Here is a 25616-nt window from a genome sequence, read left to right on the forward strand (position 1 = left end):
GGTGTGACTTCAGGCAAACCGACTGGAGCGAAACCAGACAATCCAAAAAATGGGGAATCCATCAAATTCGGCACTATTTAGTCACAAACTCATCCCACCACACAAGATTGAAACTATAAAATAAGTTTAAAAATAAAACAGGTGAGGAGCCCATTTCGTCTTTAAAAATGAAGGTAACGATGCAAAATCCATCCCAGGAAATCTGTAAATTCAAGCCCAGGGCAGCAGGATTTTAAAAATATTTTAAAGCCTTTCCCAAGCAATTGCACTTGCTGCCATCAGACAGGGCAGTGAGGTGGTGACACCAAAATTCCAACTAGCACTGCCACCAGTTTTCATAAATGGAATGATGATGAAGATATTTGTGCAGTTGACACCAGCATTAATAAATGGAATGATGATGGAGATATTTGTGTAGTTGACACCAGCACTAATAAACGGAATTATGATGGAGATATTTGTGTAGTTGACACCAGCACTAATAAATGGAATGATGATGAAGATATTTGTGCAGTTGACACCAGCATTAATAAATGGAATGATGATGGAGATATTTGTGTAGTTGACACCAGCACTAATAAACGGAATTATGATGGAGATATTTGTGTAGTTGACACCAGCATTAATAAATGGAATGATGATGGAGATATTTGTGTAGTTGACACCAGCATTAATAAATGGAATGATGATGGGGATATTTGTGTAAATAAAGCTCTGACTGGAGGTTCAGGACTGTTGCAGTTTCAAAGGAGAGGCTGGAGCAATCCCAGTAACTTAGAGACATCCTCTGACTTATTTAACTAAAATAATTTTAATTGTTTTTCATTCTCTCCAATCCAACTGGAAACTATTTCTTCCTGTTACTGCTCCTCAGTTTCATTAACTGTTGGAGTCACAAAAAACAATAAAGCATGAAGATCCTGTTTTTAATTTCACGCATGTTCCGTCTCAAACAGCTTGGAACACCATTGGATCGTTTTTCCGTGAATTTATTTGTGCAATGTAAAGCTGAACGCAGCTGTTTGCAGCTCAGCGAGGGGTATGTGCTCTGCAAACAGCTTTGAGATTTCCCCTCATCAAACCCAGCCAATTTTCAGCTGATCTCTTGGGCAGAAATAGGAACTCACTTCCCACCTCAGGAAAGGCTGCTGGCAAATGGGAAGGAAAACATCACCGCGTGTGACGGAAAACGTTTAAAACACCTGTTTTTTATGGGCCATAAAACATCCTGGATGGGAGTAAAAATTTTTCTGAAATAAAAAAAATTTTAAAAAAAGGTTTTTTCTCACCTGGTGCACTCCATATCCTCGGGCCAGGAGACCCCAAACATCTCCATGAGCTTGGAGCACTCGCTGTGGGCGCGCTGGCAGAGGCGGCGGCAGGGCAGCGTCACCCGCCCGTACTCCATGCACACTGGGGCGTACAGCGCGCACAGGAAGGGCCGGAAATCCCGGGAGCATTCCAGGTTCACCATGGGGTGGAAGGGCTGGCCAGAAAAAAAAAAAGGAGATAATTCAGTAGCTGCAAGCAGAACTTTGGTGGAATGTTTTGCGTTTGACTCATCACGACCGCAACCACGACCTTTTGGCTGTTGGGAGAAATGATCATCGGGATGGAACTCAGGGGTTTTAGGAAGATAGAGGACAATGAAAATATTCCCAAGGGACATTTATATCTTCCATCTGAAGGGCTGGCAAGAACAATAAAACATAAGAATTCAGGAGCTGCAAGCAGCACTTTGGTGGAATATTTCACTTTTGTCTCATCGTGACCTTCTGGCTGTTGGGAGAAATGCTCATTGGGATGGAACTCGGGGGCTTTAGGAAGACAGGGGACCATGGGGACAATGAAAATATTCCCAAAGGGATATTTATGTCCTCCATCTGAAGGGCTGGCAAGAAAAATACAAAAAAAGGAGAATTCAGTAGCTGCAAGTAGTACTTTGGTGGAATATTTTGGTTTTGTCTCATCCACGACCGTAACCTTCTTCATCTTGTTTTAGGAAGACAGGGATCATGGGGCAATGAAAATATTCCCAAAGACATTTATTCCTCCATCTGAAGGGGCAAAAAAAAAGAGAATTCAGTAGCTGCAAGCAGTACTTTGGTGGAATATTTTGGTTTTGTCTCTTCAAGACCGTAACCGCGACTTTCTGGCTGTTGGGAGAAATGATCATCGGGATGGAACTCAGGGGTTTTTAGGAAGACAGGGGATCATGGGGACAATGAAAATATTCCCAAGGGATAATTATGTCCTCCATGTGAAGGGCTGGCAAGAAAAATTTAAAAAAGAAGGAGAATTCAGTAGCTGCAAGCAGCACTTTGGTGGAATATTTCGCTTTTGTCTCATCATGACCTTCTGGCTGTTGGTGGAAATGATCATCGGGATGGAACTTGGGGACTTTAGGAAGACAGGGGACCATGGGGACAATGAAAATATTCCCAAAGTACATTTATGTCCTCCATGTGAAGGGCTGGCAAGAAAAATTTAAAAAACAAGAATTCAGTAGCTGCAAGCAGCACTTTGGTGGAATATTTTGGTTTTGCCTCATCGTGACCGTAACGTAACCGCGACTTTCTGGCTGTTGGTGGAAATGATCATCAGGACAGAACTTGGGATTTTTAGGAAGACAGGGGACGATGGGGACAATGAAAATATTCCCAAGGGATATTTATGTCCTCCATGTGAAGGGCTGGCAAGAAAAATACAAACAAAAAGGAGCTGCAAGCAGCACTTTGGTGGAATATTTTGGTTTTGTCTCATCACGACCGTAACTGTGACCGCGACCTTCTGGCTGCATGGAACTCTGGGCTTTTAGGAAGACAGGGGACCATGGGGACAATGAAAATATTCCCAAAGGACACTTATGTCCTCCATCTGAAGGGCTGGCAAGAAAAATTAAAAAAAACGAGAATTCAGTAGCTGCAAGCAGAACTTTGGTGGAATATTTCACTTTTGTCGCATCGCGACTTTCTGGCTGTTGGTGGAAATGATCATCGGGATGGAACTTGGGGACTTTAGGAAGACATGGGACGATGGGGACAATGAAAATATTCCCAAGGGATATTTATGTCCTCCATGTGCATTAAAACCAGTGGGAATTAGATGGATAAGTCCCCCTGGGGGTGGATTTCAGTTCTCTCATGAAGGTGGATGTGTCTCTCATTCCCAGCCTGCATGTCTTCCCAGTTATTTAAATTCCCACACAGCCACGGAGCTTCCAGGGCCGCAATCACAGGGAAGGCACAGCCAAGATGTCATTTCTTGCCTAAGCATCAGAAAGCACCCTGAAATCAAATCAAAACCGGGAAAAAAAAAAAATTCAAAATCAATAACCGGTGTCTCGTGTGGTGCTTTATGACAGGTTTGGGTATCAATGAGAGCGACACTCCTTGGAAGCTCTGAGAGAAAATCTGTCAGACTTAGGCAAATACAGCTGGTCTGGAGCATTCCTGAAGGATAAAGAAGGAAAATTAAAGAGGAGAGGGATTTATGTCTCAGAAGAAGCTGGTGCGTGGTGATAATCCACGTCACTGTCCAGGGTGGGCTCATTCTGCTCTTGGTTTTTGTGGTTTGACCTTAAAACTCTCCAAGAATTAATCAATGTTTTATTCCAAATCTCTGTGGCACCCACCACCATCCAAAGCCTCACCATCTCTTTGGATATCAATGTAAGATCAATAATATTCCCGTGAGAGTGGAATTAGGGCTTCCAATTCTGGAATAAAACAAACCCCAGACAGGAAAAACTTCTCCTGATTTGTATTTCAAACCACAGCTCAAAGGGAAAAAGCGGCTTCATCAACAGCTTGGTTCTACACAGATTTTTTAGGAAAAGAGACCATTATTTGGATAGCAGGGTTTTCTCCACAGCCCAGCAGGATTAAGGAGCAGGAATTGTAATCCTTGGAATTTGCGGCACAATAACTGAAGCACAAATGAACCTGTTAGATATAAATACATACAAATCCTAAATCTTGTTACAAGCGCAGCCGAAGAGGAGCTGCAGAAAGATTAAATCCTCAAGCAGCAATTTCCTGAGAAGCGTTTTAAACCAATTCAGCATTTTCTTTTGCCAAACTATAGAGCAGAACTGATCCAACAGGAAAAAGTAGGTCATTTTCTGTGACCAGAAAATACTGGGAATTATAAGGAAAAGTTTCACTTTTCCCTTCCCACCTCTCAGTCCTTCCCAGAAGTCTCCTTCCCTCTGCAAAACGTTAATTTTGGGAGTACAAGACACAACCATGCTATGGTTTTAATGCGTTTTTTTAAAGAGATCATTATTATTTACCAAATTGATTAAATTCCATTAATTTCTCACAATAACTTGCAGGAAGAACAGGTTGAGCCTCCAGAGTTATCAACCAGGGAAAAAAGGCAGCAGCAGTTGAGAAATATTTACATTTGCAGGCTCAGGTTACTCAAGAAACTCCTTCTGTTTGGCTGGACACATACTTCAGGTTTATTTTTATTTTTATATTTATTTGTGAATATTTATTGTCTACATTGTTTGGTCACATGGATCCAAGAAATTGATTCCAGAGAGTTCCAAAACCTGGAAAAGCTGCAGGTAAAAGTCTTCAGTTGATGGAAAGGGAAAATAAAACAAGAACTCCACTTTTATTCCAGTAAACTGGAATTTTAACTTCCCTTCTTTTCAAAAAGCCTTGAAAATGAAAAAATTAAGTTACAACTTTATGAAAAAGGAGTTCCTGTTTTCATGCCTGCCCCAATCCCAAGGTTTTGCAGAGTTATTGCAGAGTTATCAACCAGCAAAAAGGCAGCAGCAGTTGGGAAATATTTACATTTACAGGCTCAGGTTACTCAAGGAACTCCTTCTGTTTGGCTAGACACATACTTCAGGTTTATTTTTATTTTTATTTTTATTTTTATTTTTATATTTATTCGTGAATATTTATTGTCTACATTGTTTGGCCACATGGATTCAAGAAATTGATTCCAGGGAGTTCCAACACCTGCCTGGGAAAGCTGCAGGTAAAAGTCTTTAGTTGATGGAAAGCGAAAATAAAACAAGAACTCCACTTTTATTCTGGGAAGAGTTTAACTTCCCTTCTTTTCAAAAAGCCTTGAAAATGAGAAAATTAAGTTACAACTTTATGAAAAAGGAGTTCCTGTTTTCATGCCTGCCCCAATCCCAAGGTTTTGCAGAGTTACCAACCAGGGAAAAGGCAGCAGCAGTTGGGAAATATTTACATTTACAGGCTCAGGTTACTCAAGGAACTTCTTCTGTTTGGCTGGACATGTACTTCAGGTTTATTTTTATTTCTATATTTATTTGTGAGTATTTATTGTCTACAGCAGTGTTGAATCATTGTTTGGCCACATGGATCCAAGAAATTGATTCCAGGGCGTTCCAACACCTGCCTGGGAAAGCTGCAGGTAAAAGTCTTTACTTGATGGAAAGGGAAAATAAAACAAGAACTCCTATTCTGGGAAGAGTTTAACTTCCCTTCTTTTCAAAAAGCCTTGAAAATGAGAAAATTAAGCTACAACTTTATGAAAAAGGAGTTCCTGCTTTCATGCCTGCCCCAGTCCCAAGGTTTTGCCTCCTGCCACTGCAAGTTTTCACAAACCTACTCCTAAACTTCAAATTCTCCTGACAATTCCTCCCCTTCTCTCCTCAGATACATCTCCCACTGAGAAAAGATGTTCCCAAAGTTCCTTTTTTCCTGCTATTTTGCCTTTGTTAAAAGATCTGTTTGGTTTTGGCGGAGCTGCAGAGCCTGAACCGTTCAGGAAGAGACCTCAGAGCACCTCAAGGTGCAAACACAGCTCCAGGTGAAGGGCAAGACAGGAGGAAACTGCCTCAAGCTGTGCCAGGAGAGCTCCAGGATGGAATTCAGAGGGAATTTCCTGATGGAAAAGCTGCAAAACATCAGAATGGGCTGCCCAGGGAGCTTCGGAGGTGTCCAAGGAACAACACTCACAGCTCTGGGCTGGTGACAAAGTGAGGATCCCAAAAATCTTTTCCAGCCTAAATGATCCTGGGATCCTGTGGACTTTAAAATCATGACAAGACTGAGCTGGAGAACAGGAGAAAAATCCCTACAGCAACTCCTGAGAAGACAGAAAAAAGATTCACTCTCCCTGAGGCAGCATTTGTGCCTGTGGGCAGCTCCCTCTGTCAGCACCCCAGAAATGATCCTGTGGACTTTAAAACCATGAAAAGGCTGAGCTGGAGAACAGGTTGGAATTCAGAGGGAATTTCCTGATGGAAAAACTGTTACACTTTGCTGTAGAACATCAGAATGGGCTGCCCAGGGGACCTTTGGAGCCCCCATCCCTGGAGGTATCCAAGGAACAACACTCACAGCTCTGGGCTGGTGACAAGGTGAGGATCCCTCACAGGCTGGACTCAATGATCCCAAAAATCTTTTCCAGCCTAAATAATCCTGGGATCCTTCAAAACTTGGGGAGTTTTGAAGTGAACTCCAAAATCATGAAGAGGCTGAGCTGGAGAACAGGAGAAAAATCCCTACAACAACTCCTGAGAAGAGAAAAAGAGATTCACTCTCCCTGAGGCAGCATTTGTGCCTGTGGGCAGCTCCCTCTGCCAACACCCCAGAAATGATCCTGTGGACTTTAAAATCACGAAAAGGCTGAGCTGGAGAACAGGTTGGAATTCAGAGGGAATTTCCTGATGGAAAAGCTGTAAAACATCAGAATGGGCTGCCCAGGGAACTTTGGAGCCCCCATCCCTGGAGGCGTCCAAGGAACAACACTCACAGCTCTGGGCTGGTGACAAGGTGAGGATCCCAAAAATCTTTTCCAGCCTAAATGATCCTGGGATCCTGTGGACTTTAAAATCATGAAAAGACTGAGCTGGAGAACAGGTTGGAATTCAGAGGGAATTCCCTGATGGAAAAGCTGTTAAACTTTGCTGTTAAACTCAGAATGGGCTGCCCAGCGCAGCTCCCTCTGCCAGCACCCCAAAAACGATCTCCAAATTGTGCCCCCCCCTCGCAGCTCCTGAGATGAAAGGTCACCTCCACCTACGGCTGATGTTGTTCCCTATTAAAAATAAACACAGGGAGATGAAAAGACTCTTTTCATGCTCTCGCCCAAGGACGCGGTGCAAGTCATGACATCGACAGGAACAAAAGGCTCTCTGTTCACGGGATGTGCTTCACAAAAAAACAACTCCAGGAGCAGAAAGGAAAAGGGCAAGAGGAGGCCTGGCAGCCAAACTGATTTCAGTGGTTCAGTCCTGGGAAATCCAAGAGAAGGAAGAGATAAATGCTTGTTTAGGAAGAGATCGACTCTTCTTGGCCTTGGTTTTGCCACTCAGGTGTTGTGGGAAGGGACCTCAAAGATAATGTTCATCCTGCAAGGGATGAAAGCCAAAGGAGAGATGGAATGTGGAGATTTTCCCCCACTCCAAATCATTTTCTCAGCAAATCCTCACTTTTGCTTACAGAGCAAGAGCAGTAACTCAAATTATAAATACACCACGGAACAGAGTTCCAATTTCAGCCCTCACAGCACTGAGAGATAATAAACCCCAAAATTCTTTTATTTTACACAGACATTTGGCTGTTATTTGGGAAGTGGCTTTGCAACACTGAAACCAAATAACTCGGGTGATCTTTCGCCATTCTGTTTATTTATACACTCTATTCTTTGATCAGAGAACCAAACAGGAAACATCCTCATCATCTCAGAGAGGGAAGGAGGGAACTTTTCTCCCCGCAGGCTCCAGGGAAGAGAGCGATGCAATGACTCGAAATTGCTGCAGCTGCCTCGGGGCACAGCCACATGAGCCGCTCTTTGTCCTCAATCTCCCAGCCTTTGATGGAGCTCGATGTTCATTAGGGGGAAAAAAAAGAATCGGGGATTGTGTCTGAAAGGGCAAAACCTTCCAGGCTGCCTGCCCTGGAGGATGGGATCTGCTTTGGGTTTATTCTGCAGACAGCTCCTGCTTCCACTTGTGAAGAACGCCAATCACTTGTTTTGAAAATTTTCAAAGTTTCATAGTAATAAAAAGGTTATTAAAAATAGTAATACAACTAGAGTAATAATAACTTGGGCAATTTGAATTAGGACAATATGAGACAATAAAGACAAAGAGTTACGGATGTCCAGGTACCTTTTTCTGGGCAAAATAAGCCCGAAAAAGGACACACATTAACAAAGGATTAATCCTTAAAAACAACAGCCTGTTGCATATTCATACACCTCATACATGATGCATAAATTCCATTCAAACACAGGATTCTGTCTGGTCATCCTCAGCTTCTTCCTCTGAATCCTGACAGCGCCTTCGAGGCGGGAAGAAGTTCATTTCTTCTGATAAGAGGGCAATAAATTCATTTTCTCTGAAAGATTCAGGTGTCCTGTGGCTGCTCTCTCACTGTGAGTCCTTTCTTTAAAAAAATATCCTACATAGCATGGTTTCTATTTTAACATTTTTTATAACCTAAAACTCTATTTACCACACTACTTAAGAGAATGAATCCAGCATTACTTTCTAACACAACCCATAAAATATTCACTTGAATATTTGCGAAAAGCCAATCATAAAATCCACGCATTTTTCACACACTGAGCACCTCCTGTTTCTACAAGCACAATAGATTTCCTTGAGACTCTAAAACTTTATTTTCCATGCCCCAGAGCCCTGAGAACCCCTGGATTCCCTGGACGCTGCAGCCCCAGGCTCCTGGTGCTCACACTCCACCTGGAAATGTTTGTTCCAGGTTCGCACCTGAGGCAAAGAGCTGCTGGAATAAAGCAGTAAAATCCCTCCTCAACCCAAACCCAGCTGCTGCTTCCTAAAGAAAACCAGGGAATGTTCACACAGGCACAGTTGAGCAGGGATCTGGGGCTCAGACTCGGCAGAAAATCGGGACCATTTCTACTTTTCTCCCCCCGCTTTGGGCTGGATCGTGCCACGAAATCGAAGGTGGCAGCGAGGCCCGTGAGCACAGCCAGGTGTGCAGGAATGAGTTTGTTTCTCCTGGAATTGACCCAATTCACCCAATTTCACGCGGCTCTGGCACTGCAGAGCCTTTATTCTGTTTTCTGAAGGCGAAAAAGGCGACTTTGCCCAAGCCTGCTCCCGGTGCTGGGTGCCAAGACACGCTCAGTGAGAATTCCTGGCACAGAGCACATCCCAGCTTACCTCACCACCTATTCCCCGGTGAGAAACTGAGGTGTACTTTTCTTTTTGGAACCATTTCTGGTTTCTCTCAGTGCTACAAAGCCAAATGGGGCACAGCTCTGGCGGCCTGTTGAGCTTTTCCCCCTTCAGCATGGAATAAAGTTATTCCCAATTATCTGTATGAAGCCTTTCAATATCCCACATCTCATCACTTGAAAAAATCCTGATGGCAATGAGGATTGGAATGACACTGCACTGCTTTAGGGGCTGGGAAAGGGAAAAAAAAATCAGATTTTTTTACCACAGCACTAAAAATAAATGTTTGAATTTAAATAGTTACTTAAGAAACTCCAACATCTGATGGCAATGAGGATTAGACTGACACTGCACTGCTTTAGGGGCTGGGAAGGGAAAAAAAATCAGATTTTTTTACCTCAGCACTAAAAATAAATGTCTGCATTTAAATTTAATTAAATTTTATTAATAATATATTTTTAATTAAATTACTTAAGAAACCCCAACAATAAAACAAAAGACAAGTAATTACTGTTGGTTTAAATGATGTTTTTTTCCATGCTATAGGTTGAACTAGGCACTCACCCTGTTATTCACTTTAAGGCCAATTCTTTTACCTGCTTTGCTCGGAGAAGGGAGCGATCATAAAAAACCATCCCAAGCTTTCTGTCCGCAGACAGACAGACAGCCAAGGTTAATTTGTGCAGGAAAAAACCAGGAGGATAAAGATGGAAGTAGTTAAAAGGCAGCAAATGACATTAATCTGTGCCCATAGGTGCAAACAGCAAAGCCATCTGCTGCTGTTCTTTAAAGATGTCTCCTGCTGCATTTTAAATTCCAAAGTTCCTCTGGAAGACGGCATCCATCTGTCAGTCTGCACTTGTCCTGGATGTGGGATTTGTGTTTTGGGCATGGGGGATGCAGACGGAACCATTTCCATTCGCAGGCTTGGTGGCAGCTGAGAGGGTTTGGGCTTCCTCCTTCCTCTCCATGTGCCGGCTGTGAGGGGCTTGGGAGGATTCCAGGGGGAGATTATCAGGGAAATAAATCCACAAATAAATCCACAAATAAATCCAGCACCCTCGGGATGGATTTTGGATACAGCCAAATAAAGACATTTTGCCTGGGTGAGGAAGAGACTGTGGGGCAGGAGGTGTGAATGTTGTCAGAATGCTGTTCTTCACAGAAATGCCACATCCCCATCTCCTGCCAGGGTGACATTCCCAGGGTGACCCCAGAAATGACACATCCCCATCTCCTGCCAGGGTGACATTCCCAGGGTGACCCCAGAAATGTCACATCCCCATCCATCTCCTGCCAGGGTGACATTCCCAGGGTGACCCCAGAAATGTCACATCCCCATCCATCTCCTGCCAGGGTGACATTCCCAGGGTGACCCCAGAAATGACACATCCCCATCCATCTCCTGCCAGGGTGACATTCCCATCTCCTGCCAGGGTGACATTCCCAGGGTGACCCCAGAAATGACACATCCCCATCTCCTGCCAGGGTGACATTCCCATCTCCTGCCAGGGTGACATTCCCAGGGTGACCCCAGCTTCCAGACCTGCAGGGAGAAGCTCCAGTGCTGCTGGCACCACGGGGAGGGGAAGGAGACCCACGGTGAGAAGTGGAGCAACAACAACAACAACAACAACAACAACAACAACAACCACAACAACAACAACCACAACAACAACAACCACAACCACAACAACAACAACCACAACCACAACCTTCTTCTTCTCCCTCTCATTCTCCTCCTTCTCCTTTGCTTTCTGCTGCTTCTTCTCCTACATCTCCTCCTTGTCCTCCTCCCACTCCCCTTCTCCTTTTCCTCCTCCTCCATCTCCTCCTTCTCTTTCTCCCTCTCCTTTCTTCTCCTTCTCCTCCTCTTCTTCCCCTCCTCCTCTTCCCTCTCATTCTCCCTTTCCTCCTCCTCTTCCTCCTTCTCCTTTTCCTCTTCCTCCATCTCTTTCTCCCTCTCCTTCCTTCTTCCTTCTTCTCCTCCTCTTCCTCTCTTTCTCCTTCTTCTCCTCCTCCCTCTCTCTCCTTCTCCTCCCTTCCTCTTCCTCTTCCTCCTTTTCCCCTTCCTCCAACTCCTCCTTCTCTTTCTCCCTCTCCTTCCTTCACCTTCTTCTCTTCTCCTTCCCTCTCTTTCTCCTTCTTCTCCCTCTCCTGCTCCTCTTCCTCCTTCTCCCCCTTCTCCTTTTCCTCCTCCTCTTTCTCCCTCTCTTTCCTTCTTCTTCTCCCTTTTTCCTCCTCTTCCTCTCTCTCTTTCCTCTTTCTTCTCCTCCTCCCTCTCCCTCTCCCCCTTCTCCTACTCCATTTCCTCCTTCTCCCTCTCCTTCTCCTTTTCCTCCTCCTCCATCTCCTCTTTCTCTTTCTCCCTCTCCTTCCTTCTTCTCCTCCCCTTCTCCTCCTCCCTCTCTTACTCCTCTTCCTTTTCCTCCCTCTCCCCTTCTCCTTTTCCTCCTCCTCTTCCTCCCTCTCCTTCTTCTCCTTCTCCTCCCTCTCCTTCTTCTCCTCCTCTTTCTTTCTCCTCCTTCTCCCCCTTCTCCTTTTCCTCCCTCTCCTTCTTCCTCCTCCTCCTTCTCCTCCTCCCTCTCCCTCCTTCTCCTTCCTCCTCTTCCTTCTCCTTCTCCTCTTCCTCCCCTCCCTGACCCCCATGGCAGGCTCACACAATTCCTCCCGTCCCCAGGGAGGTCTCTTTGGAAAATAACAGCAGAGAGGAGCCTGGCACCGACACCTCCCTGCTCCAACATTTCTCCTGCCGAGCAAAGGAGGAAAACAGGTTGGTGGGATTGGTTTGGGGATTTGACCCTGACTGGATGGAATTCACAGCCAGATCAGGTTCTTCAGTGCTCAAAATAAAAAAAAAAAAAAAAAAGGGATTTCTATAAATCACAAATGGGACGGAAAATGCAGACAATACAGCCAAAATTCAAAGTCACCATTTGTATTCACCTCCCCTTTTCATTCTTACAGCTTCACACAACACCAAACCCCCGCAGAACGCAACCAGACAAGCTGAATTTCCAAACTCCCACTGAAAAAAACTTCCTTTATATTCTCAAAGGCTCGATTATTCTTTATTTCCTTTTTATTCTCAATGACTTCTACTACTCCTGGTGTGGCTTGGCTGTGGTTTTCCCCCCAGCAGCTGCAAGGGTGTTTCACACCACCAGCCAGGGCACACTGCTCCATCTCTAGGAACAGTTTCTATTTTGTTTTCCACCAGGATGAGGATGGCAGAAATCTCCTGAATTTTGACATCAAGCCCAGCTGTTTCCTAGCAGACCAACATGGGGATCTGCAGGGCTCTGACTGCCTTAAATGTCAACTTTGTCACCATCAAATGGTCCCAAAACGAGGGCAAATCCCAGTTGTCACCTAAGACACTTCCACAGGGGGCAGAATGTTATTTATCCTCTTCCTCGGCCACCCTGACTCGGGTTTAAGGTAAATTAAAGTGAATTTCAGAGCCTCAGCCCCACAGCAGAGCAGACAAACCCCTCTTGTTGTGGCAGAGGAGTCAGAGCAGAATTCTGGCACCCAGGAGGCTGAAAATCCATCCGGGCTGAAGGAATTTGGGAAGCCTTGCTTGCCACTGCCTTGGAATTCTGGAATGAATAAATGCCCTGATGCCTGAGCTGGGGATGTTGGAGATTGTTCTCCAAGAAGGAATCACCATCCCGTCTTCCCTTGGCTACAACCAGGACCAGCAACTTCCTTGGGAATTGGTTAAATGAGGGAATTTTGCTGAATTTTGCTCCTAGGAAAAGAAATCTCACCTAAATCCTTCCAGGAATGACCCAAAATCCACAAAGTTTCTGCCCAAATTAAACCCCAAAGAACTCAGGGGATAAAATGATGCAACTCCATGGAAAAGTCCCCAAAAAGGGGTTTTTTTGGGAGAGAAAATGTACAACTTTGGGCTCAAAATTAAGGATATTTCAAAAAGAAATTATTAAAAGATAAACTAGGAATGACCAAAGATGCGCAAATTAAACCCAAAGAAAGGGGATAAAAAATTTCCCAAAAACATCTTTGGGCCTCAAAATTAAGGATATTTCACAGAGAAATGATTAAAATGTATCATTTAGAGTCATTCTAATCAAATTATATTCCTTTTCCTGTCTTCCTTGGCTACACTCAAGACCAGCAACTCTTTGGGAATTGGTTAAATGAGGGAATTTTGCTGAATTTTGCTCCTAGGAAAAGAAATCTCACCTAAATCCTTCCAGGAATGATCCTGCAATATCCACAAAGTTTCTGCCCAAATTAAACCCCAAAGAACTCAGGGGATAAAATGATGCATCTCCATGAAAAAGTCCCCAAAAAAGGGTTTTTTTGTGGGGAGAGAAAATTTACAACTTTGGGCTTCAAAATTAAGGATATTTCACAAAGAAATTATCAAAATGTATTGTTTAAAGTTGGATGGGAGAGAAAATTTACATCTTTGGGCCTCAACATTAAGGCTATTTCACAGAAAAATAATTAAAATGTATTGTTCAGAGTAATTCTAATAAAGATATTATATTCTTTTTCCCTCATGCTTTCCTGCACTGCCAGTCCAGGACACTGAGCTGGTTTTTGGTGGAAATAATTCAAAAATAATAATAAATAAACTTTGCATTAATAGTTCAGGACGGTTTTCCTGGTCTGCAGCCCTGCTGTCCCCCGGATGATGGAATCACAGAGTCATGGAATGGTTTGGCTGGGAAGGGACCTCAAAGCTCATCCAGTTCAAATTCTGACACCTCCCACTACCCCCAGTTCCTCCAAGCTGGCCTTGGACACTTCCAGGGATGGAACAGCCACAAATTCTCTGGGAATTCCATCCCCACCCTCCGAGGGAGGAATTTTTTATTTTTTCCCTCATTTTTCTGCATTTACTGGAGTGTGATTCATCCAAACCAAGCTGCTCCACCTCCAAATCTCAGCACCTCCCATTTAATTCCATATTTTCTCCACCACAGTTTCTCTTCTCCCTCCTTCCCCAAGAACAGGAATTTCACAGGAACAGGAATTTCTCAATTTTTAACTCCAGACTATTTTTTTTGGTGAGGATTCTCAGGGTCTGGAAATGATTTCAGCCAATTTCCAGCAGCAGAAAATTAAAGTTGCAGCATTCAGCACCCTTCCCATGCATTAATTGGGAAGATGTGGCCAGATTAGGACAAAATTCAGATTTTACTCAGGAAAACCTGTAAATTTACCCAAAAGTCCGGGTCAAAAACCAAGAGAGTTTCTCTCAGTGTCCCCTGGGGCTCCAAACAAAATCACCCTGGACTGTGAGCAAGGCAATAAAGCCACTGCAGAAATACAAGGTGAGCTTTAGCCAAACCCTATTTTGGGGAAAAACTTCCCATATTTTGGTGTTGTCTTATATCTCAAGAGTTCTGTTGTCTTTATATCTCAAGAGTTCTGTTGTCATTACAGTGCAAGGATTCCACACTGCCAGAGTTTTGCACCTCCTGGACATTTCTCGCAGGCAGCTCCTCTAAGCACTGACATTGACATCATGACACATTTATGCGTTTCATTTAGAACTAACAGTTATACAAATGTTCAAACAGCATATAGTAGTACAGATATATATATTTCTAAATGTTAGTTCAGTTTTATAGCTTTTCTCGGTTTACAAAGTACTTCTCTTCAAAGTCTTTTGTACTCCTATTTAACAAACACTAATAGCTGTAATTGATATATTTTGCCAGTAGTTTAGTATTCAAATGCTGTTTGCCCAAATCCACGGGGTTATACGGTCAAATCCTGTTTCCCCAAATCCACGGGGCTATACGGTCAAATCCTGTTTGCCCAAATGCACGGGGTTATACGGTCAAATCCTGTTTCCCGAATCCATGGGGTTATACAGTCAAATCCAGTTTCCCTGAATCCACAGGGTTATACAGTCAAATCCTATTTTCCCCGAATCCACAGGGCTATACAGTCAAATCCTGTTTCCCCAAATCCATGGGGTTATACAGTCAAATCCCGTTTCCCTGAATCCACGGGGTTATATGCTTTAGTCCCGAATCCACGGGTCATCCTGAATCCATGGAGCAATAGAGTTTAGCCCGAATCCACAGGTTATCCCAAATCCATGGGTCAATATAGTTTAGTCCCAAATCCACAGGGCATCCTGAATCCACAGGGCAATATAGTTTAGCCCTGAATCCACAGGTTATCCCAAATCCATGGGTCAATATAGTTTAGTCCCAAATCCACAGGGCATCCTGAATCCACAGGGCAATATAGTTTAGCCCTGAATCACGTTGGGGTCACCATTTGTTGCCTTATATCTCAAGGGTTCTATTGTCTTTATCTCTCAAGAGTTCTATTATCATTACAGCGCAAGGATTCCACACTGCCAGAGTTTCGCACCCCCTCGGCATTTCTGGCAGGCAGCTCCTCTAAGCACCGACTGCTCCTGGTCCTCGCAGCAGCCACCATCTGACTCCAGCTCCCACCAATCCACTCTTTTACACCCCTGTTCTTATTGGCCGCAGGTGGGGCCTGTTGACATCAGGCCGGCTCCTAATCTTTAGTAATTGGTTCAGCTGCAACTCTTTAGGGGATAAGATTGCGTTCCGTACCACCTTCATTCACCCGTACTGTATCCCCCTACATTTTGGTATTAGCCATGGAATTCTTCCAAAAAGGCACCTGCACAACCGGACACAAAAAACGTGGAAATGAGGTGGAGTTGGGGGAAAACTTCAGTCTTTAAAAGGAGATTTTCCTTTTTTTTCATTATTATAATTCTACAGTGAGCCTGCAGGTTCTGAACAAACACTGGCTGAATTTATTGGGATTTAAAAAAAAAATTTTCAAAGAAATTGTCCATGCCAATATCAATTTCTTTTACCCAATAAAGGAATTGCAAACAGGCCTCTCTATTCATCAGACAACAATACAGAACAGAAAAACTTAAGTCTGAGAATGCCTCAATTTACTGCAAGGGATTAAATGAAAATTAATTTACACTTCTAAATAGAGGAATTAAGATAATTAGTGGGTGACTTCAATTTTTAACCAGTTTTAAACCACTCTTTCTAGAAAACGTGTGAACACAGCCGCTGTAAATGAAAATTTCAGATTCATCAGGCAACACTCTCCCTTCCATTCAGTGCCAAGTTAATGAGGTCACAGCTGAACGCTGCAGGGGAGGACAAGGGCAAAGAATTAAAAATAATTGCAATTGTATCCCTCTTTTCCACTGGCCAGACAGCTGGTATCCACCAATCCCAAAATCCTCATCAAAACTGAGGACAAACCCAAGCCTCTGACTTGATTTTTCAGTTCATAATTCTCCAGACAAATATTTGACAGGAATTCCCACAGTGCCTCCGCTTATTTCTTTCTGCAGCACCCCTAAAAGGGTTTTTTAGCGCTCTCCAAATAGATTAATGAATATTTTGCCCTCAAAAGTCCAGGATTTTCTCCCTGTTGAGGCTGAGAGTTTGTTCCCAGCTCTCTTCTGTAGCACAGAGTTTTGGGGAAAATCTCTGGAACACTCCCAAGTAGGATGAGGCCAAACAATAATGGGATTAATAAGAGAGGGCAAAGAATTAAAAATAATTGCAATTGTATCCCACTTTTCCACTGGCCAGACAGCTGGTATCCACCAATCCCAAAATCCTCATCAAAACTGAGGACAAACCCAAGCCCCTGACTTAATTTTTCAGTTAATAATTAACCAGACAAATATTTGACAGGAATTCCCACAGTGCCTGCATTTATTTGTTTCTGCAGCACCCTAAAAGGGTTTTTAGCGCTCTCAAAATAGATTAATGAATATTTTGCCCTCAAAAGTCCAGGATTTTCTCCCTGTTGAGGCTGGTCTGTACCACAGAGTTTTGGGGAAAATCTCTGGAACACTCCCAAGCAGGACGAGGCCAAACAATAATGGGATTAATAAGAGAGAGGGGAGGGAAACAAGGGAAGACAAAAAGATTATGCAACTGCTCTGCAGAGGATAATTCCAAATTCTTTCCCCATTAAACAGAATAAAGAAAAGTAAATATCTGTGGATGAACCTCTGTGAAATCTTTTTAAAGAGTAAATGACTTAAAAATGTCAGGATGTGGATGGGATATCCTGCAGGTGAGTCTGGGTGAAAAATGAGTGTATTTTATGATTGGCTTTTTGCAAATACTCAAATGAATATGATATGTGTTGTGTTAGAAAGTGATGCTGGATTAATTCTCTTAAGCTGTGTGGTAAATATAGTTTTAGGTTATAAAAAATGTTCAAATAGAAACTATACTACGTAGGATACCTTTTTTTGTAAAGAAAGGACTCACAGTGAGATAGCAGCCACAGGACACCTGAATCTTTCAGAGAAAAAGAAAAAGAAAAATAATTCATTGCCCTCTTATTAGAAGAAATGAACTTCTTCCCACCTCGAAGGCGCTGTCAGGATTCAGAGGAAGAAGCTGAGGATGACCAGACAGAATCCTGTGTTTGAATGGAATTTATGCATCATGTATGAGGTGCATGAATATGCAACAGGCTGTTGTTTTATTTTAATTTATTTATTTTTATTTTTTATTATTTTAAAAGTTAATCCTTTGTTAACAGGTGTCTTTTTTCAAGCTCATGCTGCCCAGAAAAAGGTACCTGGACATCCATAACTCTTTGTCTCTATTGTCTCATATTGTCCTAATTCAAATTGTCCAAATTATTATTACTCTAATTGTATCACTATTTTTATAACCATTTTATTACAATGAAACTTTAAAAATTTTAAAAACAAGTGATTGGAGTCTAAAAGCACCAAGTGATTTTTCACAGTCTGGAAGGGGGAATGGACACAGAACGGGATCAGTGGGATCAGAGTGGAAAAGCAGGAAAGGCTGCACTGAACTCCTAAAGGAAGACGGCCAAGGCCAGAGCAGTGTGTTTTCTCACTGAATAACTGCAAAATCCCCTTTTTTATGTGATATGTGTGGAGACTGACCATGGGACCGTTATAATTCTAATAATAACTGAGGAAAGTAAAGCATGGAAGAAAGCCTTTGAACCTATCCTTTGTTCACAATTAACCTTGCTTGATTCAGGAGAACTTAAATTAAAGCTTTAAGGATGCTGCTCTTTGCTTGTAGCTAAGCCTTAAAGAGTTTTGCAATAATAACCTTTTGAAGAATAATTTTAGAATATTGCTTGTATCCTTGGAATATATATAAAAGAAACGTGCTTATCTCACGCCTTAACAAAACAGAGAAAAGCAGCTTGAGAAGAGAAGATGGACATCAACTCAAGAATTAATAGTTTGGACCAAAGGAAGCTGGACATCAGTGTTATGAGATTTATAGTCCTTGCAATTAAAAGGTGGACCCACCAGATAAGATTCATCTTTCTTTTTTTGGAAACCAGACCACCATCATCTGGGGATACTCCTTTTTGAGATACGTCCTGGGAAAAATCAAATTACAACCGTGTATAGAATTGTGATGTAAAACTTGGGAATAGAAACTGCTGAGAAAGCTTATGAATATATAAATATTATAGATATTTATAATATATATAAATATATTATATAAATATTTAGACTATCTATATAAATACCTGTATTTATATAATAAATACTTATAAATACCTGTAAACCCCAACTATGGGTGTGCAGTTGGAGGGAAAACTTCCCCCACTGTACCCAGCGCTGCCCTGCTCATACTTTACCATATTAATTAATAAATTGATTGCTGCTTGAATATTGGCCTAGTCAAGCTTCTCATTTATAACAGTTTCGACCAAGGGAAGCTGGACATCACTGTTATGAGATTTATAGTCCTTGCAATTAAAAGGTGTTCCCACATCTGGGGAGCTGGACCTCACCAGATAAGATTCATCTTTCTTCTTTTGGAAACCAGACCACCACCATCTGGGAATACTCCTTTTTGAGATACATCCTGAGAAAAACTAAATCACAATAGTGTATAGAATTGTGACGTAAAAATTGGGAATAGGAACTGCTGATGAGTAAAAATTGGGAATAGAAACTGCTGAGAAAACTCATGAGTACCCCTAAAAATAAATACCTGTAAGGAAAACTTCCCCCACTGTACCCAGCGCTGCCCTGCTCATACTTTACCATACTAATTAATAAATTGATTGCTGCTTGAATATTGGCCTAGTCAAGCTTCTCATTTATAACACGACTGGAGAGGGACACAGCCCAGGTGGGGATCCCTGGGCTCTGCAAAATTAGGGATGGATTCTCCAGAAGACAAACAAGGTTCCCCTCCTGTTGGAGCCTGTTGGAAGCCTTGGATGCTGAGAATTTTAAACTTTCTGTGCTAAAATTCACAGACTCACACAAGAACACTGCATTTGACTGAAGACTGCCAAAATTAATTAACAAAATTGGGATTATGAGCGTGTAGTTGGTTAGAGGTGTGTGATATCACAAGGTGGAAAACTCAGAGTTCAGGGTTTTAGGATACAGAAATAAAGATGAAGGAGGATGGAGGTTTTAGGGTGGAGACAAGTTATTGTTCCTCACCTTCTTCTGCCTCCCTTTTCATGGGTTTGGGTGGTATTTTGTGATTGGGCAAAAAAGTCTGCAATGTGGACTTTGAAGGATCAATTATTGAGTTAAAAGTGAAAATAATCTAAGTGTCATTTCTTAATTAGATAGTTGATTCTTAAAAGACCTTATAACAAGAAATAGTTAACCATTTTATACCATTTTATACCTTAATAATAAAAGACTGCAAAACTCACAACCACAAAATTATAACACTAATAAAAACAATAAACACCTAGATCTAAACACAAATATTGCCTCAAATACCTTCAATCCTAACCCAGACAAAAATTAAAAAACAAACAAAAAATCCACAGGAACGCAGGGCACAGAGAATATTCCTCTACCTGTCCCGAGAAGTCCAAATTCCCAGGAGAACACTGCTTTTAACCTTTGCCCACAGAGAAAACTTCCAAAACTTTAGGATGAATTAGAATCTACGAGTGTGTAAAACAGACAGTAGTATAATTTATCACGGGGTGAAAAACTCAAGAGTTTTAGGGCGGAGACGGGTTATTCTTCTTGACCATCTTTAATCCACGAACCTGCTCCTTTCTGATGGATCAGCTCTCCCGAGTCCCCTCCGTGACCCTGGAACCTCCACTGCTGAGTGGGAGGGGAGGCAAAATGGAAATTTTTAAAAGGCTGGAAGTTTGTAATGCCCAGACAAAAGAGGCCAGCCTCCCGTGGTGCCAGGGAAAAAAGGGGCCTGGAGCTGGAGAATTGTCTTTTTTTTGTGATGCCACTTAATGAAGGTTATTGTGAGGAATGGTTCGCAAAGGAAGAGGGAAGAAAATGTCTGAGTGCTCTGCAGTGTTGGTGTTTTAGCCACGAGATTTTTAGGACAGATTCCCAAATAACTCATTTTTCTTGGTGAGGTAAAGAAGGATTGGATAATTTGTCACTCAAAAAGCCATGGAGGAAAACCTGGAGGCAGAGTGACTTCCCTGTCCTTTAACACATTTACATCAAACCTGATAATTTAACACATTTGCAAAACCCTCAGATAAAATGTCACCATCTCACGATATTTTTGTTTCCTTGCCTTTTTTTTTTTTTTTGCCCTTCGTTATTGACAACAAGCAGCTAAACCTGAAATCCAAGGCCAAACTTTATCCCCTCATTATCCTCTGCGGTTCCATCCCCGCGCTGCACCTGCACTGTGAGGGTTAAAAAGTGGAATAAGGAGAGGAGAATGAATCCTCGGGAGCAGGGACTCAGCCCTGGCTCTGCTGGTTCTCAAGGACAGAATGCAGATAATTGACAATCTCATTGAGTGGAAAACATGTAATACACGTGAGTTTTCAGTGAGAAATGTTAAAAACATGAGTGGTGTTTTCGGAGCTGTGAGGGGGGAGAGGAAAATGAGTGGCTGACCAGAGCTGTCTCCCTGAATTTATGAATTTATAAATTTATAAAGATGTTTCTCCTCGCTTAACACCATGGACGTGACAACTTTTGTCCTCCAAATCAAGAAACAGGGAACATAAACAAGTTTACAAATTGAAAGCAACTTTCAGGAGATAAATTTGCCATTCTCACAAAGGCAGAATGCAGATAATTAATTCACAATCTGATTGAGTGGAAAATATGTAATACGTGTGAGTTTTCCGTGAGAAATGTTAAAAACATAAGTGGTGTTTTTGGAGCTGTGAGGGGGGAGAGGAAAACGAGTGGCTGACCAGCATTGTCTCCCTGGATCTATAAATTTATGAAGAAAGATGTTGAATTTATAAATTGATAAGGAAAGATGTTGAATTTATAAATTGATAAAGAAAGATGTTTCTCCTTGCTCAGCACCATGGACATGACAACTTTTGTCCTCCAAATCAAGAAACAGAGAATATAAACAAATTTACAAATTGAAAGCAACTTTCAGGAGATAAATTTGCCATTCTCACAAAGGCAGAATGCAGATAATTAATTGACAATCTGATTGAGTGGAAAATATGTAATAAACATGAGTTTTCAGTGAGAAATGTTAAAAACATGAGTGGTGTTTTCAGAGCTGTGAGGTGGGAGAGGAAAACGAGTGGCTGACCAGAGCTGTCTCCCTGAATTTATAAATTGATAAAGAAGATGTTGAATTTATAAATTGATAAAGAAAGATGCTGAATTTATAAATTGATAAAGAAAGATGTTTCTCCTCACTCAGCGCCACGGACACGACAACTTTTGTCCTCCAAATCAAGAAACAGGGAACACAAACAAGTTTACAAATTGAAAGCAACTTTCAGAAGATAAATTTGGGGTTTCCACGCTGCACAAAGATGAACTACAAGGAGCCTTCCTCCCCTTGTTCAAATTCAAATGAAGCAGCCCCTTTGTGCTTCTCTTTTCAAATTTCCTCTGCTGTTTCCATGGGAACCCCCTGGGATGGAGCAGGAGGCCAAGCCGAGAGCGAGGGGTGTGAAAAGGGGAGGGAGTCAAAGGGCACAGTTGGGCTGGGGAGGACCCAGATGCCAACCTTTGTCCCCCAAAAAAGGCGGGGAACCATAGCAACGGCTCCACGGGAGGAGCTGGGGGGGATCCCGGCCAAAATGTTGTTAAAAACACGATGCCAGGACTTCGTGAAGTCTTAAAAAGAAACGAAAATGAAAGAAAACCTGAAGGGTTGAGCATCCAACTTCGTGCTGGTTCTGCGTCCTGTTAATTGCACCAAATTGGGGGATAGGAGATTGTGAAAAATGCATGGATTATATGATTGGCTTTTGGCAAATATTCAAATGAATATTATATGTGTTGTGTTAGAGAGTAATGCTGGGTTAATTCCCTTAAGTAGTGTGGTAAATAGAGTTTTAGGTTATAACAAAATGTTGAAACAGAAACTAAATAATAAAAACTAATTAATAACTAATAACTAAAATAGAAACTAATAATAAAAACTAACTAATAGAAAGTAACCAATAAAATGTAAGATATCTTTTTGTAAAGGAAGGACTCACAGTGAGATAGCAGCCACAGGACACCTGAATCTTTCAGAGAAAATGAATTTATTGCTCCGTTATCAGATGAAATGAACTTCTTCCCACCTCAAAGGCACCGTTAGGATTCAGAGGAAGAAGTTGACAGAATCCTGTGTTTGAATGGAATTTATGCATCATGTATGAAGTGTATGAATATGCAATAGGTTATTGTTTTGTTTTATTTATTTTTATTTTTTATTATTTTAAAAGTTAATCTTTTGTTAATGTGTGTCCTTTTACAGGCTTATTTTGCCCAGAAAAAGGTACCCGGACATCCATAACTCTTTGTCTCTATTGTCCTAATTCAAATTGTCCCAATTACTATTACTCTAATTGTATTCCTATTTTTATAACCATTTGATTCCTATGAAACTTCAAAAATTTTCAAAACAAGTGCTCAGCGTTTTTCACAGAGATCACAGAGAAGCTGGGAAGTGATTCCCAAATCTGACAGGAGAATTTAATATTTGAATAATCCCCTCCACTGAAGGGCTCTGGAGGTGCTTTGTCAATCAGCGCTTCATCCATCCCCTCCATAAAAGCAGAAACAGCTGCTCCATTGTGAAAAAGTTTCTTCTGATAATGGAGCAATAAATCCTATTTCTCTGAAAGATTCAGGTGTCCTGGGGCTGCTGTCTCACTGTGAGTCCTTTCTTTACAAAAAGCATCCTACATGGCATCGTTTCTATTTCAACATTTTTATAACCTAAAACTATATTTACCACACTACTTAAGAGAATGAATCCAGCATTATTTTCTAACACAACACATATAATATTCATTTGAATATCTGCAAAAAGCCAGTTATAAAATACATGCATTTTTCACATCCATAAAAATATAAATTTGTCACGTTCTGATTATTGCACCTCGTAAAAGAGAACGCGGGAGGAGGAGCCCTATAAAACCACAAATGACCGAAAGGAAAACTTAGTGTGTCTGCAGCACCAAAAGCAGGGCATGGAAAAGCAGCAGGTGGTTTATTGAAGTAAAAAAACCAAACAAACATTCCCAAAATCCCAAAATGTGACATTGCCTGGCACCTCAATTTACATTTGCCAAGCTACAACTCAAGAGCTTTGTTATTTAACTATTCCAAATAAATCCGTGTTCCAGCTTTCCCAAGAATTCCTCTTCATTTATTGCCAATTTTCTGCACAAAAATCTCACAACGATGGGAAGGAATATCTGTGACCTCACAACAGGTGAGAGTGCTAAAAGACAAAACAAAATTCCCAAAATTCGACATTGTCTGAAACCTAAATTTACATTTGCCAAAAAGCTTTGTTTATTTAACTATTCCAAATAAATCCATTTCCAGCTTTCCCAAAATTCCTCCACATTTATGTCCTCAAACCTAAATTTATTGCCCATTTTCTGCATAAAAATCACACAAAGATATCTAACTCACAACAGTGAGAGGCTAAAATCAAAACAAAATTTACAAAATACTATTCCACAATTTACATTTCTGCTACAACTCAAGAGCTTTGTTATCTAACTATTCCAAACAAATCTGGTCCTCTTCATTTATTGCCAATTTTCTGCACAAAAATCACACAAAGATGGGAAGGAATATCTGTGACCTCCCAGTGGGTGAGAGTGCTAAAAGTCAAAACAAAATTCCCAAAATGCAACATTGTCTGACACCTAAATTTGCATTTGCCAAGCTACAACTCAAGTTATTTAATGATTAAGTTAAATAACTTGACTTGTAAGTTAATAATAATTTAAGTTATTTAACTACTATTAAGTTATTTAATTTATTTTAACTACTATTAAGTTATTTACTTCAGTTATTTAACTGCCTTGTTATTTAACTATTCCATCTAAATCCATGCCTGTTCCACCTTTCCTAATAATTCCTCCTTATTTATTGCCTACTTTCTGCACAAAAATCACACAAAGATGGGAAGGAATATCTGTGACCTCACAACAGGTGAGAGCCAACTACAAAAACTCAAAAATCCCAAAATGCCTGCGACATTGTGTGAAACCTAAATTTACATTTACCAAGCTACAACTCAAGAGCTTTGTTATTTAACTATTCCAAATAAATCTGTGCCTGATCCTTCCTAATAATTCCTCTTTATTTATTGCCAATTTTCTGCACAAAAATCACACAAAGATGGGAAGGAATATCTGTGACCTCACAACAGGTGAGAGTGCTAAAAGTCAAAACAAAAATCCCCAAAATTCGACATTGTCTGGTGCCTAAATTTACATTTGCCAAGCTACAACTCAAGAGCTTTGTTATTTAACTATTCCAAATAAATCTCTGCCTGTTCCTAATAATTCCTCTTTATTTACTGCCAATTTTCTGCACAAAAATCACACAAAGATGGGAAGGAATATCTGTGACCTCCCACACTGGGTGACAGCGAACCTAAAAATTTCCCCAAAAGTGTGAAACATTCAAATAAATCGTGTCACCCCAAAATTCTCTACATTTTGCCAAGCTAAAATCACACAACTCAAGAAATGCTTTGTTATTTAACTATTCTAAATAAATACTTCGTGTTCCAGCTTTGTTATTATATTCCAAATAAACTTCCTCTTTCCTAATTTCTCTATTTATTGCACAATTTCTCTTTCTGCATAAAAATCACACAAAGATGGGAAGGAATATCTGTGACCTCACAACAGGTGAGAGCGCTAAAAGTCAAAACAAAATTCCCAAAATGCGACATTGTCTGAAACCTAAATTTGCATTTGCCAAGCTACAACTCAAGAGCTTTGTTGATTTAACTATTCCAAATAAATCCATGTTCCAGCTTTCCCAAGAATTCCTCTTCATTTATTGCCAATTTTCTGCACAAAAATCACACAAAGATGGGAAGGAATATCTGTGACCTCCCAATGGGGGAGAGCACTAAAATTCCCAAAATTATTGTTCCCTAAATTTATTGCCGTAACAAGCTTTGTCTAAACTTCCCAAACCTAAATTTACATTTACCAAGCTACAACTCAAGTGCTT

The 25616-nt window shown here is 41.3% G+C and overlaps 1 protein-coding gene across 1 annotated transcript in view; it reads right to left on the reverse strand.

Annotated features, from left to right (window-relative positions):
- FZD3 (frizzled class receptor 3) overlaps positions 1–25616 on the reverse strand; it is a 64623-nt gene that overhangs the window by 24213 nt on the left and 14794 nt on the right. Inside the window, exon 3 of the mRNA XM_030946519.1 lies at positions 1290–1486. Coding sequence (XP_030802379.1) covers positions 1290–1486 — 197 coding nt within the window. The remainder of the gene's footprint in view (positions 1–1289; positions 1487–25616) is intronic.

The sequence above is a fragment of the Camarhynchus parvulus genome, chromosome 3, assembly GCF_901933205.1.
Source record: "Camarhynchus parvulus chromosome 3, STF_HiC, whole genome shotgun sequence".
NCBI lineage: Eukaryota > Metazoa > Chordata > Aves > Passeriformes > Thraupidae > Camarhynchus > Camarhynchus parvulus.